At 33.9% G+C, this 15,347-nt stretch overlaps 1 protein-coding gene across 5 annotated transcripts in view; it reads left to right on the top strand.

Moving 5' to 3' along the window:
• LOC128230185 (membrane-associated protein Hem-like) overlaps positions 1-15,347 on the top strand; it is a 31,729-nt gene that overhangs the window by 6,919 nt on the left and 9,463 nt on the right. Inside the window, exons 8-27 of one of the 5 annotated variants that reach the window (XM_052942242.1) lie at positions 137-185; positions 487-646; positions 980-1,042; positions 2,255-2,476; positions 3,274-3,314; positions 3,537-3,628; positions 3,985-4,066; positions 4,652-4,710; positions 5,032-5,177; positions 5,429-5,561; positions 6,213-6,332; positions 6,579-6,712; positions 7,613-7,744; positions 8,452-8,484; positions 10,545-10,660; positions 10,942-11,047; positions 11,267-11,406; positions 11,701-11,798; positions 12,117-12,210; positions 13,848-13,871. In XM_052942242.1, coding sequence (XP_052798202.1) covers positions 137-185; positions 487-646; positions 980-1,042; positions 2,255-2,476; positions 3,274-3,314; positions 3,537-3,628; positions 3,985-4,066; positions 4,652-4,710; positions 5,032-5,177; positions 5,429-5,561; positions 6,213-6,332; positions 6,579-6,712; positions 7,613-7,744; positions 8,452-8,484; positions 10,545-10,660; positions 10,942-11,047; positions 11,267-11,406; positions 11,701-11,798; positions 12,117-12,210; positions 13,848-13,871 — 2,044 coding nt within the window. Of the gene's footprint in view, positions 1-136; positions 186-486; positions 647-979; positions 1,043-2,254; positions 2,477-3,273; positions 3,315-3,536; positions 3,629-3,984; positions 4,067-4,651; positions 4,711-5,031; positions 5,178-5,428; positions 5,562-6,212; positions 6,333-6,578; positions 6,713-7,612; positions 7,745-8,451; positions 8,485-10,544; positions 10,661-10,941; positions 11,048-11,266; positions 11,407-11,700; positions 11,799-12,116; positions 12,211-12,740; positions 12,765-13,847; positions 13,872-15,347 lie in introns of all 5 variants that reach the window. The other 4 variants (XM_052942243.1, XM_052942245.1, XM_052942244.1 and 1 more) reach the window with 4 other exon arrangements.

Here is a 15,347-nt window from a genome sequence, read left to right as displayed (position 1 = left end):
GAATTTGTACTTATGATAACTTTTTGCCTTTAAACTTGCTTTTATAGCTGAATTTCATATGGACACCTTAGATTGGCCTTTTTATTGATTCTTAAAAACAAATTCGATAAAAATGGCATTTAATCTTTATTTTCAGATTCAGTGTGAATACCTGTCACAAGATATCATCGAAAGATGGATAATTTGTGAGTTATATTACGTCTTTTTATAGTTTCAAATACTGATATGAAAGTATTAATTACATAAAAGTTAAAGGTTATTTATAATCTATCTAAAAGGTATGAGAGTGTTTGACTGCCTGAAAAATGGGATCTGATAAGTACTCATGACACCATTTGTATAGATTATGTGTAGCTTTTAACATTCTGTAGATATAAATGGTCCAATCTTTAAGCCTCTGTCAACAATATACTCTTGGTTTTTACAAGATTCACTGTCGTCCTAAAGAAAAGTCATATTGATATAATGTGTCATATTCCTTGCCAGTTGGTCTGATGTTGTGTCACCAGTACCTGCAGGAAGCCCAGACATATGAGCTGTGGAAGATGGCTCTACAGTCCGGCTACATTGTCCAGCTGTGCCGTGACGAGGTCCTGCATATACACAGCTACATTATACACTTCTTTGAGAGCCTGAATGTGAAAGGGTACGATGGCATTAATATTTCATCATATACTTGAAAGGGTCATGTTTTTTATTCAAAATATTGGTCTCATAGTATTGGTGTCCCCTTATCTCACAAGAGATCATGTATTTAATCCTCACCAGAGCCATGTTTTGGTGTCTTCTCAATCAGAACACCAGTACTGCATTCTTCCCAGGAAACAGAGTTCAGAGTGATTCATATCAGCTTTCAGCTGTCTTCACATTCAAGCAAAAGAAATGGGTACTGGGTATACACTTACGTTTCAGGAACAAAATTGTGTGTTAGTCTACGTCCTTGTTAGACAGTTAGATAACTTTCTTGTTTCCATTGCAGAGCCAATTTAAACAAGAGAGTAAATGAGGTGAAGGAGTTGCAGCACCAGGCTCTTCAAACAGCGTAAATATATAGATGTTTTACATAACATTATAGATGGTCGCTCATTTAATATATCAGTAAATTGCATAAAACTGGGCAATTCTTTGGTTTTGATAAATATTAGTTTCTAGCTTCAGAGACCTTATGTTTTTTGTGATTGTTTTTCTTTCTGCAAGCTTAATGTGTTCTTCAGAGTTTATTTTGAACACAAATCCTGCATCTTGCCAGTAGATTTTGTAATGGTTTGCTTACATATCTGTTGCATGATTCAATCATTTATGGGCACGTAGTTTGTATTTCTTTTTTGTTTTTATTTACTTTGTTCTGAACTTTTACAGAAATTTGTAAGTATTTCATGGTGATTTGGCGCTGTTGTTTCTGTGTGAAGCTTAGTGTTTAAGCCAATCGTTGCTAGTAATCTTTTTGTGAAAATTTTGCAAACATATATTTTGAAGATAATATCATTGTCATACTCTGAAGTTTAATTTCAAGTTTCTTAACATTGAAAAAAGTAGTGTATATGTATGCATGCAGTGGTTTGACTTGTATACTGGTGATCGGTGTAGAAGTTGAATAATTTGTAGTGATTTAGTAAGATTAATGTGCACTCATGAAGCAGTATTGCTGAGTTATTAACAAGCAATGTTTTAAATATATTTCATATATTTATAATTTTAAAGTAATATGCAGTTTTTATTTATTTTGCCAGTTTGAATTAGTACTAGTTGCTTTCCAGAATTATATTTATATTTATAACTTGATATCTTTTATGTATCATAAAAGTTATTGTGTGTTATGGGTTTTACCATATTATGCACATATCTGACCTTCCCTTATCTCATATTGAATCAGGAGCAGTTTAATTTATTCATTTGTAACATTTTATATTGCCCATGAAAACCAGTCTACCGGGTACTAGTCATAAAATGTTTTAATAAATTAATTTATTTAAGTGTTGAAAGTATGAATAAAAAAATATTTATTCATTATTGATTAACATTTTATGTTGCTAAGGAAAACCAATTTAATAGTCATAAAACATTTGAATAAATAAAATTTAATTTATTTAAGTGGTAAAAGTATGAACAATTCAATATGAATAATTTTTCACCTTTTAGAGTGAACCTGGTAGGTCAGATATGACAAGCTATCTACATGCATGAACACTTACAGTAACAATGTATTTATTTATCCACATTTCATGTTATATCCATTTGTCCAACTGGTTTTCAGGACAGGAATTCACAAGGAGCGGCGTAAGTTTCTGCGTGTGGCCCTGCGGGAATTGTCCTTAATCTACACAGACCAGCCGGGCCTGCTAGGCCCTAAAGCCCTGTATGTGCTGCAGGCCCTCTCCATGGCCCAGACAGAGGTGCACTGGCTGCTCCGACACTACCAGAACCCGCCCAGTCGCAGGCACAATGTGAAGATCAGCCAGGAGGACTTTATGGACAGGTAGTTTCATAGTTTACATCTTCACATGGGGAAAAAGTAGGTACAATTTAGGTTGTAAATGGTTATCTTTGTTGTAATGCCAGATTATTTAAATATGCATATATGAATTTGTGAATTGCAAACTTAAACCTTTAAGAAAAAAATAATTAGAAATGAAAAATCAAACCAAATTTCATAATCTTTGAAAGACCACACTCTCACGCAAAATCAGGCCAACGAGAGTGATTAATATAATGTTGTAATAACTTGTTTCACAATTGTTGTAAAATAAATATGTTTAAAGTAATCTTTGAATAGAACATTTCACCCCAGTGTTGTTACAAGGAATGAGATCAGTCTCAGGGACTAGCTGTATCTCACCCATAAATGATTCAAATATCTGAGGCCCTCATAGTTAGTTTAAACAGTATATATTACAACGATTTTTTTCGAAGAAAGTTATGATAACTTATACTAAGTCACTCTCATTGGCACGATGTTACGCGAGAGTGTGGTCTTGTGTTGTGTGGTCATAGTTGACTTATCCAGATAAATTCTTAAAGCAATGGTCACAGTTTATTGCCAATGACTTCAAACAAGTTATTCTACAAATATATTTAATCAGAGCTTCACAAAATGCCCCCCCCCCCCCAATGATGATCATGGACCTTTGCTCATATTACATTGGAAACTATATGTATACACTGTTGTTGTTGGGCATAGAAGAAAACCTTTCCCTTTAACAACTGTATTTTTCCATTTCTTTTAATCTTTTTTCATTTCTTATTAATTAAAGAATATTTTTTTCTCTTTTTCAGGCAAATACCTGAGCTACTTTTCTACATAGAAGAACTAAAAGGTGAGTACAAGGCTAATGACAAGTGTATTTTCTGTATGTCAAACTTTTTATATTCAATAATTGAGTAGAAACATGGTGCGGTTTTAATACCAATGTTTTGTATATTTTGTTTACCACAGTTTAACTGGTGCTCGTTGATTGTATACCATATGAAAAACATTATTGACATTTCCAATGACGTGAATACAAAGTGAATGTCTCTGTATGTGTGTGGGTGATCAGGTCTGGTGAAGAAGTACCACCAAGTGATGCAGCGATACTATGTCCAGTACCTTGCCGGCTATGATGCTGTCCTTCTCAACCAACTTATACAAGTAAGACACCTATAAACATTGTGCATTTCCATTGTAACAAATGGTAGGAAGCAATAAATCCAGTGGTATCTATGATTGGCTAAGTACTGTGTAGCATTGATTCGTATGTCTGTAAAATGTACACAGTGGCAAGCATTATAACTCTTATCCAGTATTCAAGTTAATAGTTTTGTTTTTGCTCGTCCTCGATTAATAAATCAGAATTTAGAAACCTTGTCACACAATCATAGTCATATCCTTACCCTGTAGTTTCATACATGATGTAGATGTAATTACAAGAATTTTAGTTACACTGTTAGTGAATAGCATTGACAGATATAACTGCTCTGTTTTCACTGCCCTTCACACCATTACAGAACCTGAACATGTGCCCAGAGGACGAGTCCATCATCCTGTCCTCCTTCTCCACATCTATATCCTCCCTCACAGTCAGACAAGGTAGGTTTAACTTCAACTGTATATCCAAGTACTGATACAGCACTTACATTCATTAGTAGAACTTTTATACTGTTCTGCTATGCTGGTTAGTGCTGTTTGTATGGATGTGATGCAAACAGTTTTGCTCGGAAAGTTTTATTTTGCAAATGTAGTGTAAAGTGAAATGTTTAGCTATCTAGAATTGTAATCAAAATAATTGTTTTGGAGGGCACACTATGGCTTTACACTTGATCGATGCACAAAAGAAATGTTAATTTTAATACATTATTATGTTTAACTCATTGGACTTAAAAGATCAGTTCAAAAAAAAAGAAAAAGCATTTGATATGTTTGCAGGTCAAAAATTTATTAGCGATATTTTGGCACCTTTTTTAAATGCGGAATTTGTGGCCTCTAAGCTTTTAACTGAAAACTCCATTTATAAAGGCTTATACTTTTTTATATCTGTCCACAAATCATATGCTTATTTTGTTTTGATTATTTACTTTTATTGTGCCCCTTTGATATTTATAAAACTTTGAGAATTTCTTCTTTGCGGGTAAGCACGTCACTTACATGTTTATTTCCTGTTCTCTCTGTTTTCAGTGGAGGAGAATGAGATGTTTGACTTCCGAGGTCTGCGGCTGGACTGGTTCAGACTACAGGTGGGTTCTTTCTAGACAGAACATAGGACTTCTTGCAGCTTGCCATGTTTATGTTGTTTGAAATAGATTATTGTAATGACAACCAGTGATAACAAGTAAATGAGTTTGTGTATATGTAGATCATACTTAGTTATTTAAAAGTAACACACATACATCACATTACAACTACTGTTATATAGGAACATTTTATGTAAAGAATACTGAATTTCGTTTGATTAATATTAAAGGCTTGATAATACGGATACTCTCTCATTTATACTCAGTGGTAACCTCATCTGGAATACTCTTGATTCATGAATAACCCTTGAACTACATTTGCAGGCATACACAAGTGTGAGCAAGGCAGGGCTGGTGTTGAAGGACCACACGGACCTCCCAAAACACATTAATACAATCATCTTCCACACCCGCATGGTCGATGACCTTGATGAAGTCATTAACGAAGTCTCCGACCTTTCCATATACTGGTACGCTTATGTGTTGTATTTTATTGAGCTGTTGTTGAATATTATTACTTTTAAATAACCATAACTTAGAAAGAATGCTTACAAGGAATGTATGTTGTAGTTCCTGATGCCTGAAAAAGTCAGAATGCACTGATTTAGTGCAAGTTCTTATAGGCAAAGATTTTGCTTTGTTCCTATGCCCATCCGGAAATGGCTTTATCAGAAATGACGTTCCCCAAAATGTAATGTACCTATTAATTGTTGTTTTTTAGTTTCTATACAACATTGTTTGAGAACCAATTCAAGCAGTGTATGGAGTTTCCTGCCCAGCACCGATACTGCGTTGTCTTCCCAATGATCTGCAGTCACTTCATGAACGCCACACACACTCTGTGTCCGGAGGAGGTAACAGAATAACTTTGACCTTCACAATCATATCCCATGGTCTGTATTCTTTTATTTCATGCCTTTCAGTGGTTAATTGAAAAAAAATCCAAATAAAATTTGACTGTTTCTGAAGTATTGGCCCACTTGTCTTTAAGAAACAAATATAAAGATATATGCTGGGAAGAAAAATCAATTAAGTCAGATTCGAAGCCATTGAGCTAAAATTTTGCACGGTTTTCCAATTCAGTGTCAAATAAATATCATTTTTAATGAAATGAAAGCATTAAGTAAAAAAGAAAAATTGCTTATTTCAATTTAAGTCCACTTATGAACACCAAAAGTAAAAATAACTTTTTGTGCATTTTCGGTAAAATATTTTGCTATCTTACACTGTAACAAACAAGTATCCTCTATATGATAAGCAATGGCATTTTAATTGGACGACTTTTGTCTTACCCAATAATTCATCTGTGTTGAATTTAGGGCATATGTAAATTGACCAAGGCATGTCTACATTAGCTAAAACTCAAGGACATCCATTTTGATTGGATAATGGTTTTAATATAATGATTATTATTCATCATAGTGTTGACTATGTTTAACATTTCTATTTTGCCCTAACTATTCTGTAGTTTTTGAGATCATGACATTCACTATTTTCAATTCCAGCGCCACTCTATCGGCACAACAAGTGTACAGTATGCCCACTGGTTCCTTAAGGACATGGCAGAGGAGGTGAACCAGGTGATCACAGCTATCTGCGAGGAGCACTGCCTCCTCAACTACCAGGTAGGCTGCAGGGTTGGGGGAATTTAGCACACATACATGGATATATTATTGTCTAGAGCAATTGGTTATATCTGAAGAGTTATTTAATGTGTTTATTCTATGCTTATAGCTCATACTTTCCTTTATCGTATTTGGCATGAATTCCTCTTCATGCCTTCAAATTGTTGATAATTCTAATAAATCAATCAAAAACTGTGTCGAAATCTTGAGTTTCAGTCAAGTAAACTTTTGAGATTGTGTTTACAGTTGTTACCAAAGCACACAGTTCAGACATCGCAGAAGAAGAAGCCCAGCAAGGACAAGAAGAAGGGTGGAGACACAAAGGAGGTGGTCAAACCAGGCCAGGAGAGTGCTCGCAAAAACAGGGAAAATTTCACCAGGTAACTAACATATATCTCACCACCTACATAAATGATGCTATTCGATTGGTCTAGAGCCATCACGTGGAGGGGGTATAATCCATACCCCCCTTGTAATCCATATACCGCTACTAATTTAAGGTACTATGGTATGAAACCATTGAGGGTGTATATACCGTACACCTATAGCTACTAACAGTGTAACTAATAGTTCATGTACATGTGTAGATAGGGAAGTGCTTTAGATGTCTTAATGTGGTCATTGTCTGGTTCATAATGTTCATAATGTGCGTTTTAATACCTGAAGAATTCACCTCTTTATGTTCAAGAACTTCTCTCAAGGAATAAAAGATTCATATTATATATTCATTGTGCCACATTATGTTTGCTGTGAGATGCTGTATTACCAAATTCTCTTGAACAGATTCCATGATAGCTTCAACTTAAATGAAAATTAAATTAACTCCGGGTTGTGTCATAAAAATGTAGAATTTGTAGTTCCAGTTAATGTCATAAATTAATTTTATCTTAATTTTGTGCATTTTTCAGTTGCTACCTTAGGGTTTCAGCCAAGATTTAACAAATGCACTGTACTGCAGAAAAGGGGCAGGGTGAAAGGGCATATTGTAGTGGGCTGCTAAAATTTAAAATATTATGACCACAAATGTAAACAGTGTTTCATTCAGCTGGTTTTAGTTTTTAGCTGCTAAATGTATCAATATTGTATGCATTTATAATCATATGATTAGTTTTTAAAAAAACAAATTTAGAAAAGTATAATAAACATTCAATTCTATGAAGGCAGAATGGGTGAACATGTTGGTCTCCATGAGGGCAGAAGGGTACTATCAAAAAGGGCAGGGATTCAGCACCCTTCTTAAACTCTTAAGCAAAACCTAACATGAGATGTTTGTATTTTAGGATGGACAAGCTGCACATGGCCCTGACAGAGCTGTGCTTTGCCATCAACTACAGTAGTGTGATCAACGTCTGGGAACACGGATTTGTGCCGCGCGAATTCTTTCACCAACAGCTGGAAACTCGCTTCAACAAGTAGGTTCTGGCTTTCTTAGAATAAATCTTTTTGGTGAAAGTTTATCTACATGTTCTCACAGATAACTTTTGTATTTGTATTTGAGAAGGAAGTTTTCACTACCAAGATCATTTAATTTTAAGATTGACGTCTTATGAGAAAAACTTATGTTATTCTCATCTATTCATGACATTAGATTCTCTGTTTTTGAAAAAGGTAATAGTGTCTGCATAGCCTTGGTTTTTTCATCAGGAATCTTGTATGTTGTTGTTGCAAGAGCATTAATGTCTGCCATAATTGAAAAACATTGATAATATTGAGATCAAACTTGGTACACTTCTTCACTTTCACAATATGCAGATGTGTAGCAAGTTTCATAACTCATAGTGAACTAATTGTCAAGTTCTGTGCCTTCATCAACTGAGAATAATGGGCAAGCATTTGCATAGTTGTGTGGCTCTCTTGTTTATAATACCTGTTATAATTTTTAATGACCCTTTTTACCAAATAATAATTATTTTCCTGTCATTAATTACTAATTTCTTGTAATCAGGATCGAGATACATTACACTCATGCCAATAGTTTATATATTGTATAGCATTTCATAACTTTTGCTAATAATATATAATAATATAATATACGGACGTGAAAGATTGTTATGTATATATAGAAGAAGAAGAAGAAGAAGCTTGTCTTATTTATCACTGTTGATTATTTCTATTTAAGAATGTTTACATTCAAAGATGTGTTTAAGGATAAGTATGTACCTTGAAGTCTTTGCCTGAATACAAGTAGACTGTCAGTAGCGAGATGTGAAAATGTACCCTAAACATGCATGACCTTAAGAGCAGACTCTATACGATAACATATACTTTTTAAAGCATGATCAAAATCAGAAATCGATCAGATAGCATGAGTTCTACATGTAGTTCAAAAAAACTTTATTTATGAATTCTTAATATAAATGGTGGACGTGGGACTGTTTCATCAAGAATGCTTGGAGCAATTTTGTACCTAACACAGATTTTAAACAGCAGCATTGCATAGATGACGGTCGTTCCTGGGAACGGAATTGAGCCTTGATCCTTGATGAAACAGCCCCAACCCTCTCTGGAAAAAAGACACATTGTTTTCAGTTACACTAAGTTTCAAACTTGCATATATTTGATTCTAAGCAAGATAAGAACTTGATTTTCTACAAACAAGTGTTTGCGTCTGTTTATCCAACTAGAAAAAAAAGATGGAAGCTTTGTGAAGAAAATAAAGACATTTTCTTGCTAATGAATTAATACTACAGTGTATGTTAGGAAGTCACATATCTGCTTTGTATTAAATCAAAACTACAATCAAAATACCCTTGCTTTCAGAGATAAAGATAACTTTTTCATCTATGTTAAAGTGGCATATCTAATGATATTTCCAAATTTAAGGCAGTAAACTCTTTGTGAAGCTTTGTTAGTCATTGTCAGTTTTGTACATGTACAGAAACGGTTCCATACAAATCTTACCTTGCTTATAAATCCTATGTTATTCCTTAATATTTTTTTTAAGATAGCATTTATAGTGACTTTCATAAGTATTAAAATGACCTACACAATTCAATATATATGGAACACATTGATTGATGATAACATGTACTGTGAAGTGTGAGTTGAAGGGGAATATCATTTGTCATTGAATATACACATCTAAAATACCGGTAAGATATATAGCAAGGCCATTTCCAGTGTTTTTATCACAAACTTGTATTTGGTGTATAGAACTATTTCAAGGCCATAATAAAAAAAAATCTTAAGACACCAAACCAATTGCAATTATACCAAAATAATAAGGGAACCTGAATTCAAATGTAACCTACTAACGTTGAAGCTGAATTTCAGCAAGATATAGACCATATTTTCATAGTTTTTTGCATCAAACATTTTGTTGCATAATAAATATAATAATTTGTTATTGCTCATTTTATTTTTTGAAGATGGTGAAATGGTGTACAATATTATGATAACTCCCTTTGTTCTTTCACTGTTTCTTTTTTATTGAGCACATACAGCAGCATGAATCACAAACTTTTACTGCAATGATCATATCATGAATGCAGTGATGATTTAGGAGTCATGTTTTGTTATACAGTAATAAATGAGTTTGTATATTTTATGGTATACATGTATTTCTTCTGTAAGTTGTTTTCAATTTAGATGGAAAAGGAATTAAAAGTATTGAATTGCCGCTGTAGAAAAAAAATCAATGTTGTAAATAAATGTAATGAATTCATGATAGATGTACTAGCCTCCTATTTTTATAAGAGCCTTAATAGAAAGTGTTTGTCAGTTTTGTTGATGATACTGTGCTTTCAGTTTTCTCATGTCTTTCCCTTCATATGTCCAGCCTTTCCTTCTGTTGTTACTACTGCTGAGTACAATATGAAATTGTACAGACGTTTTCTCCTTATATCATATATGTCTTTGGTATCATAGTCAAGAAAATTGCTTCAAGTTTCCCATTGTCTTTTCCTTCACATTTCTGCATTCTCTGGATGAATATTTATGGATAAAAATGTACATGAGACTTTCTATGGTTGCCTAATTATATATGCATATTGTTTTTGCTTAAGATGTCTGTAAATCTTATAGATCACATATAATATTCATAAAATTACTTATTTAAAAAGTGAAAAAGTCAAACAAATCTTGTAGTCTATTGATGTATCATCCGTGTGCCAAATATACATGTACATTGACATAGCAGTAATGAAGTGGATGCAATGTTCTACATTCTAAACCCTAGTGTAATGTTACTGATCACCATGTGCGTTATTGCAGGGCACTGGTGGGTATGATGATGTACAACCCAGAGACAAACGAGATTGCCAAACCCTCGGAGCTGCTGTGCAGTGTCAAGGCCATCATGAGTGTCCTCCAGTCCATTGAAAACTATGGTAGGTTTCACTTGTTTGGGTGAATCTTGTTACCTTTAAACTATTTGTTATATCTTATATTTAGACTTAATTTTGAGAGAGGAAAAATAATTGTTAATTAAAGCAATAAATATAAGAAATTAAAATATGTGTATAGCTCTTTGTACATGTAGTTCAACTAAGGCATTGGCGTCACAGTGAAATTAATTCAAATTAGCTCAACCTTACTGCAATGAATTGTCTGGATTAAGATGAAGGGGATATGATGAAGAGATATTATTTATTATTTAACTTACCTGCAGTGCACATTGACATTGCCCGGGTGTTCAACAACGTGCTTCCCCAGCAGACACAGGCCCTGGACAGCTTCAGTGGCGAGAAAACCATCACACACAACTACTCCAACTGGTAACACATGTGAAAATTTCATTTATGCATCAAAGCTCTATCATAAAGTAGTTTAATTTCTGTGATGATCAACTTCCTTAGACTTTTAAATTTGTAAAAAATAAAATATTCTTTTGACCAGATATTGAATATGCTTCATACATTCACCCTTATACTTTAATTGAAACATGAAACCCAACTAGATATTTACAATTTTACATGGTTGGTTTGCTGTCTCAGGTACCTAGAGGTGTTTCTACGAAAGGTGACGTGTAATGTTGGCCAGATCATCTTCTCCCCAAGCCAGAAGGCCTTTGTCAGTCTTCCACACGAGGGACAACAGGTGCCCTTCGCTGCAGAGGAGTATGCTGACCTTACAGGTATGTCGGAAAAACCTTGGCAACTCATAACTTTGCATGGTATGTTTGTTGATTTGTGCAAAACTCATTGGAAAAATGTTGTTTTCATTTAAGAAAGTAATACTGGAATGGGGATTGTGATAACTGGGTTTTGTGTCTTTATTGTTTAGAAAGCATTCATAATTTAAAGAAACAGTAAAAAAATGAATTTATGCAGGTTTGAATTTATAAATATACCCATTTCAATTTTGATTAGCAAAATTGAAACAAATGTTCGAACATGTCTCTGATATATACCTTTGGTTAATGTTTCAGAGTTGAAAGCGCTAGCGGAGCTGATAGGTCCGTACGGGATGAAGTATATGGGGGAGAAGCTCATGTTTCATGTTGCCAATCAGGTCGAGGAACTCAAGGTAGGGTGGGGGCACAGGTGGAACACATAAATCTAGAGTCATCACTGCAGTAGTAGAGTTTTACAGGAATAATCAGTTTTTATGTTATAATAACTAGAAAACTTCTTTACATTTTGATTGTGTTTTATTAGAAACTGGAATAACACTTATTATTACTTGTAAAGTTGTTGTTTTCCCTTTCAGACATATGTAGTTTGATTTTCAGAATTGTATTTTCCAGCTCTAGTAATCCTTCAGCAGATTTCTGTTACTGTATATCTTGTATCAATTTTTTACCCAGTCAGTGTTTTCTAACAGCTTCAAAAATTTTATGCACAGAAACTTGTGGTCGCAAACAAGGATGTGTTGGCCCAGCTGAGAACTAGTTTCGACCGGCCAGAGGTTATGAGAGAACTATTCAAGAAACTTGTCAGTAAGTAGAAATTATGTTTACCGGTAATCTAATGAAAAACAGATTTTGTTTTTCTAGTGTAGGTTTTACACATGTCAATAAAGGGAAGGGAAGCTGAGGCTTTGCTTTGAAAATAAACGGGAAAAACATATTCACACGATCAAACATTATTATCTTAATATGGTGACTTGCTACATTTTATTTATGATATGAATTTGTAAGTACTATTTTATTGAAACAACATAAATTGTACATTTAGTTATAGGAAATTTGTTCAATGTATATCCTAATTTCTGTTTCTTTATGCAATTTGTTGTTCAGGAGTAGAAACAACTCTACCATTTCATGGGTATTCATCTACTTTATGTTTCTCTTACTTCACATTCTAAATACAATAGCCACAGTGTAATCGTAAGAAAAGGAAATAAAAGATGTATAGTTCTTAAGGTCAGTAAATGTGTTTACCTTTTATACAGAGTCCCTTCATGTTCCATCCTTCATCTTTTCTCTCTTCAATCTGAACTCACCTAACCCATACCTGTTGTTTCTAGACTTGAGGGCCAACACTTCGCCTGGTGAGTCCACACAACAAAACCTGGACTGCAAACTTTGTTTAGGAGGGATGTCTCATAAATTCTGCCCCACATTTTTTTTTAGCAGAGATGTCTCATAAATTCTGCAAAAAAATAATAATAAATAATCATCCTTCTTTTTTAAGTGACGTTTAACAACTCTGAAAATATACTTAGATTAAATGCATTTATTTTGCAACAGTTGATATATGAGTGGCATCGCACGATTTTGGGCCTTCGGACATGATCATTAATAAAAATGCCCAAAATAATTATTTTTTCTATCTATATCAATTGCTTTCAAACTTCTTTCTTTTGAAGGTTTATGACCATTGGTTTACTCATGTTTCCATAGTAACCTCGGATTTTGTCCTGACTTATTTTGACTGCATTTATAATCTGTGATTAAACGGCCCAATGTGTTAAAAATACAAAATTGAATCTTATTTTATTCTTGATTTATGTTCCATAAAGATTCATGCTAAGATAAAAATTAAATTATAAGCTAGTTGAAATATTGATACATTAATTTTGCATGTCATTTGAATAAATTGTATTTTTGTTATGTCAATATGACGTCATGTGAATAATGTCAAATTTAGTATTTAAAATGTGCAATGCATGGTTCACTTGTAAACATGTTTCTTACGCAATATAAGTGATATCATCATGAAATGTTCAGAATAACTTCCTGAAATGTCATTTATTCAAATACCCCAAAATTATAAAAGCAAATATATCTCTGAAGGCCTAAAATTATGCGATGCAGCTTATATATCACTCTCATTAGCATGTGTTTTATGAGTGTGGTCTCATGCTGTGAGATGAAACGGAGTACCCGGAGGAAACACACTTGTATTTACAAAATTGTATTACATGCATGTATGTTGAAGTCTGAATTTATGAGACAAATATTGTTAATGTCACCAGTTGGTTATGATTATTGCAGCATATTTGACAACCAGCTAACACGCTGTAAATGTCTGTTGATGCCAGTAAAAACTAGGCTAGACCTGCTTCTGATATGTCGAGCAGTAGAGGATGTTTTATTTGTTTATGTTCATTTTGTTTTGTTCATTATTTTAGCAAAAGAAAAGCATTCAGAAAGAGGTATTTGAAAGCAATATTACCCTGCCTGTAGCATCTGTTTTTATTTTATATGCATGAATTCATTGTTGATCCCTTCTTTTTTGTTCGATAACATATTGCTCAAGTATTTAAGACATCTAAGTATGAATACATGGCATGAATTCACTCTTTCTGCCAACACACTAGTACATGATTTAGATTTGAACTTGTATCTACACATGTATAACACAATTGATAATGTAGCCAGTCACTTGGCTGGCAATCTACCTTGCGTCATTGATATCTAGCCGGTTGTGATGATATCGATGACGTACAGTCAACAATACAATTTCTTTCTTTCATGTAAGCTTTTAGGGCATTATCCCTAGCCAGTATAAGGATGAGGTGCTGGTTGCAATGTTGAAAATATCTGCCAGTATGTGGATGAGGTGCTGGTTTTCATGTTGCAAACATCTGCCATTAAGAAGAATTAGGTGCTGGTTTTCATGTTGCAAATATCTGCCATTAAGAGGAATTAGGTGCTGGTTTTTCATGTCGCAAATCTGCCAGTATGAGAATTAGGTGCTGTTTGTAATGTTAAAAACATCTGCCAGTATGAGGATGAGGTGATGGCTGTAATGTTTCAAACATCTGCCAGTATGAGGATGAGGTGCTGGTTGTAATGTTGCAAACATCTGCCATTATGAGAATTATGTGCAGGGATTGATGTTGCAAACATTCGCTTAAATACAATTAGATAATTGACAAAATGCACCATCTCAAAAAATGGTTTAATTATTATTCTTTGTGTTAAATTGATTTGCTTTTGTATTTATAAAGGAAATTTATCTGCAGTGTACAGAAGGTTTCTGTCTTATATATGTGTACCGTATATTCATTCGTAAACAGTTTTATATAGGATCAATATAGTTATGATGTGTACAAGATTATCTGCCCTTTTTCTTTCTTGATATCTCTCCCTTACTTTGCAACTGGACCCTTTGATTCGTATGTTGATACTGTAATTCTTTTAAATAAATAAGCAGTTTTTGGCTTTTAAAAGTTAATAATCATTGTCTGTTTGATTCAGTGAAACCTGGCATTTTTGCTTGTCTGTTGTTTTTTGTAAATTTGAAACTTGGTACAATGCACGTAAGATGTATATGCAACAATGTGTGGATATTTATCTGATGGTGCAACTAGACTGTTCATATGCAGCGGCCCTTGGAAAAGTTTCAGTCTTGATAGGTTATGTATGGGTCATAGTGCACAAGCAGATAGAGCTACCACTGGTTCTTTAATGTGCTCCAGTGTATAGCAGTGATTCATAGCACTCCGAGAAGTCCCTCTCGGAAGCCAGTTAAGTATTTTAGTTTTGAGGCATAGGATCAAATATGCAACCCCTGAGCTATTGTTGAAGTGTCATACCAGTACATCATGGATCTGCCTCATGTGTAGGAAGTCCCTCATTTTTGGCTAATATACTTGTCAGGTTATGCCCCTTGGTTAACTGTTAAA

Source organism: Mya arenaria, chromosome 4 (assembly GCF_026914265.1).
Source record: "Mya arenaria isolate MELC-2E11 chromosome 4, ASM2691426v1".
Classification (NCBI taxonomy): Eukaryota; Metazoa; Mollusca; class Bivalvia; order Myida; family Myidae; genus Mya; species Mya arenaria.
Note: the sequence above shows the minus strand (reverse complement) of the source record. Positions and strands in the feature narration are given on the sequence as shown.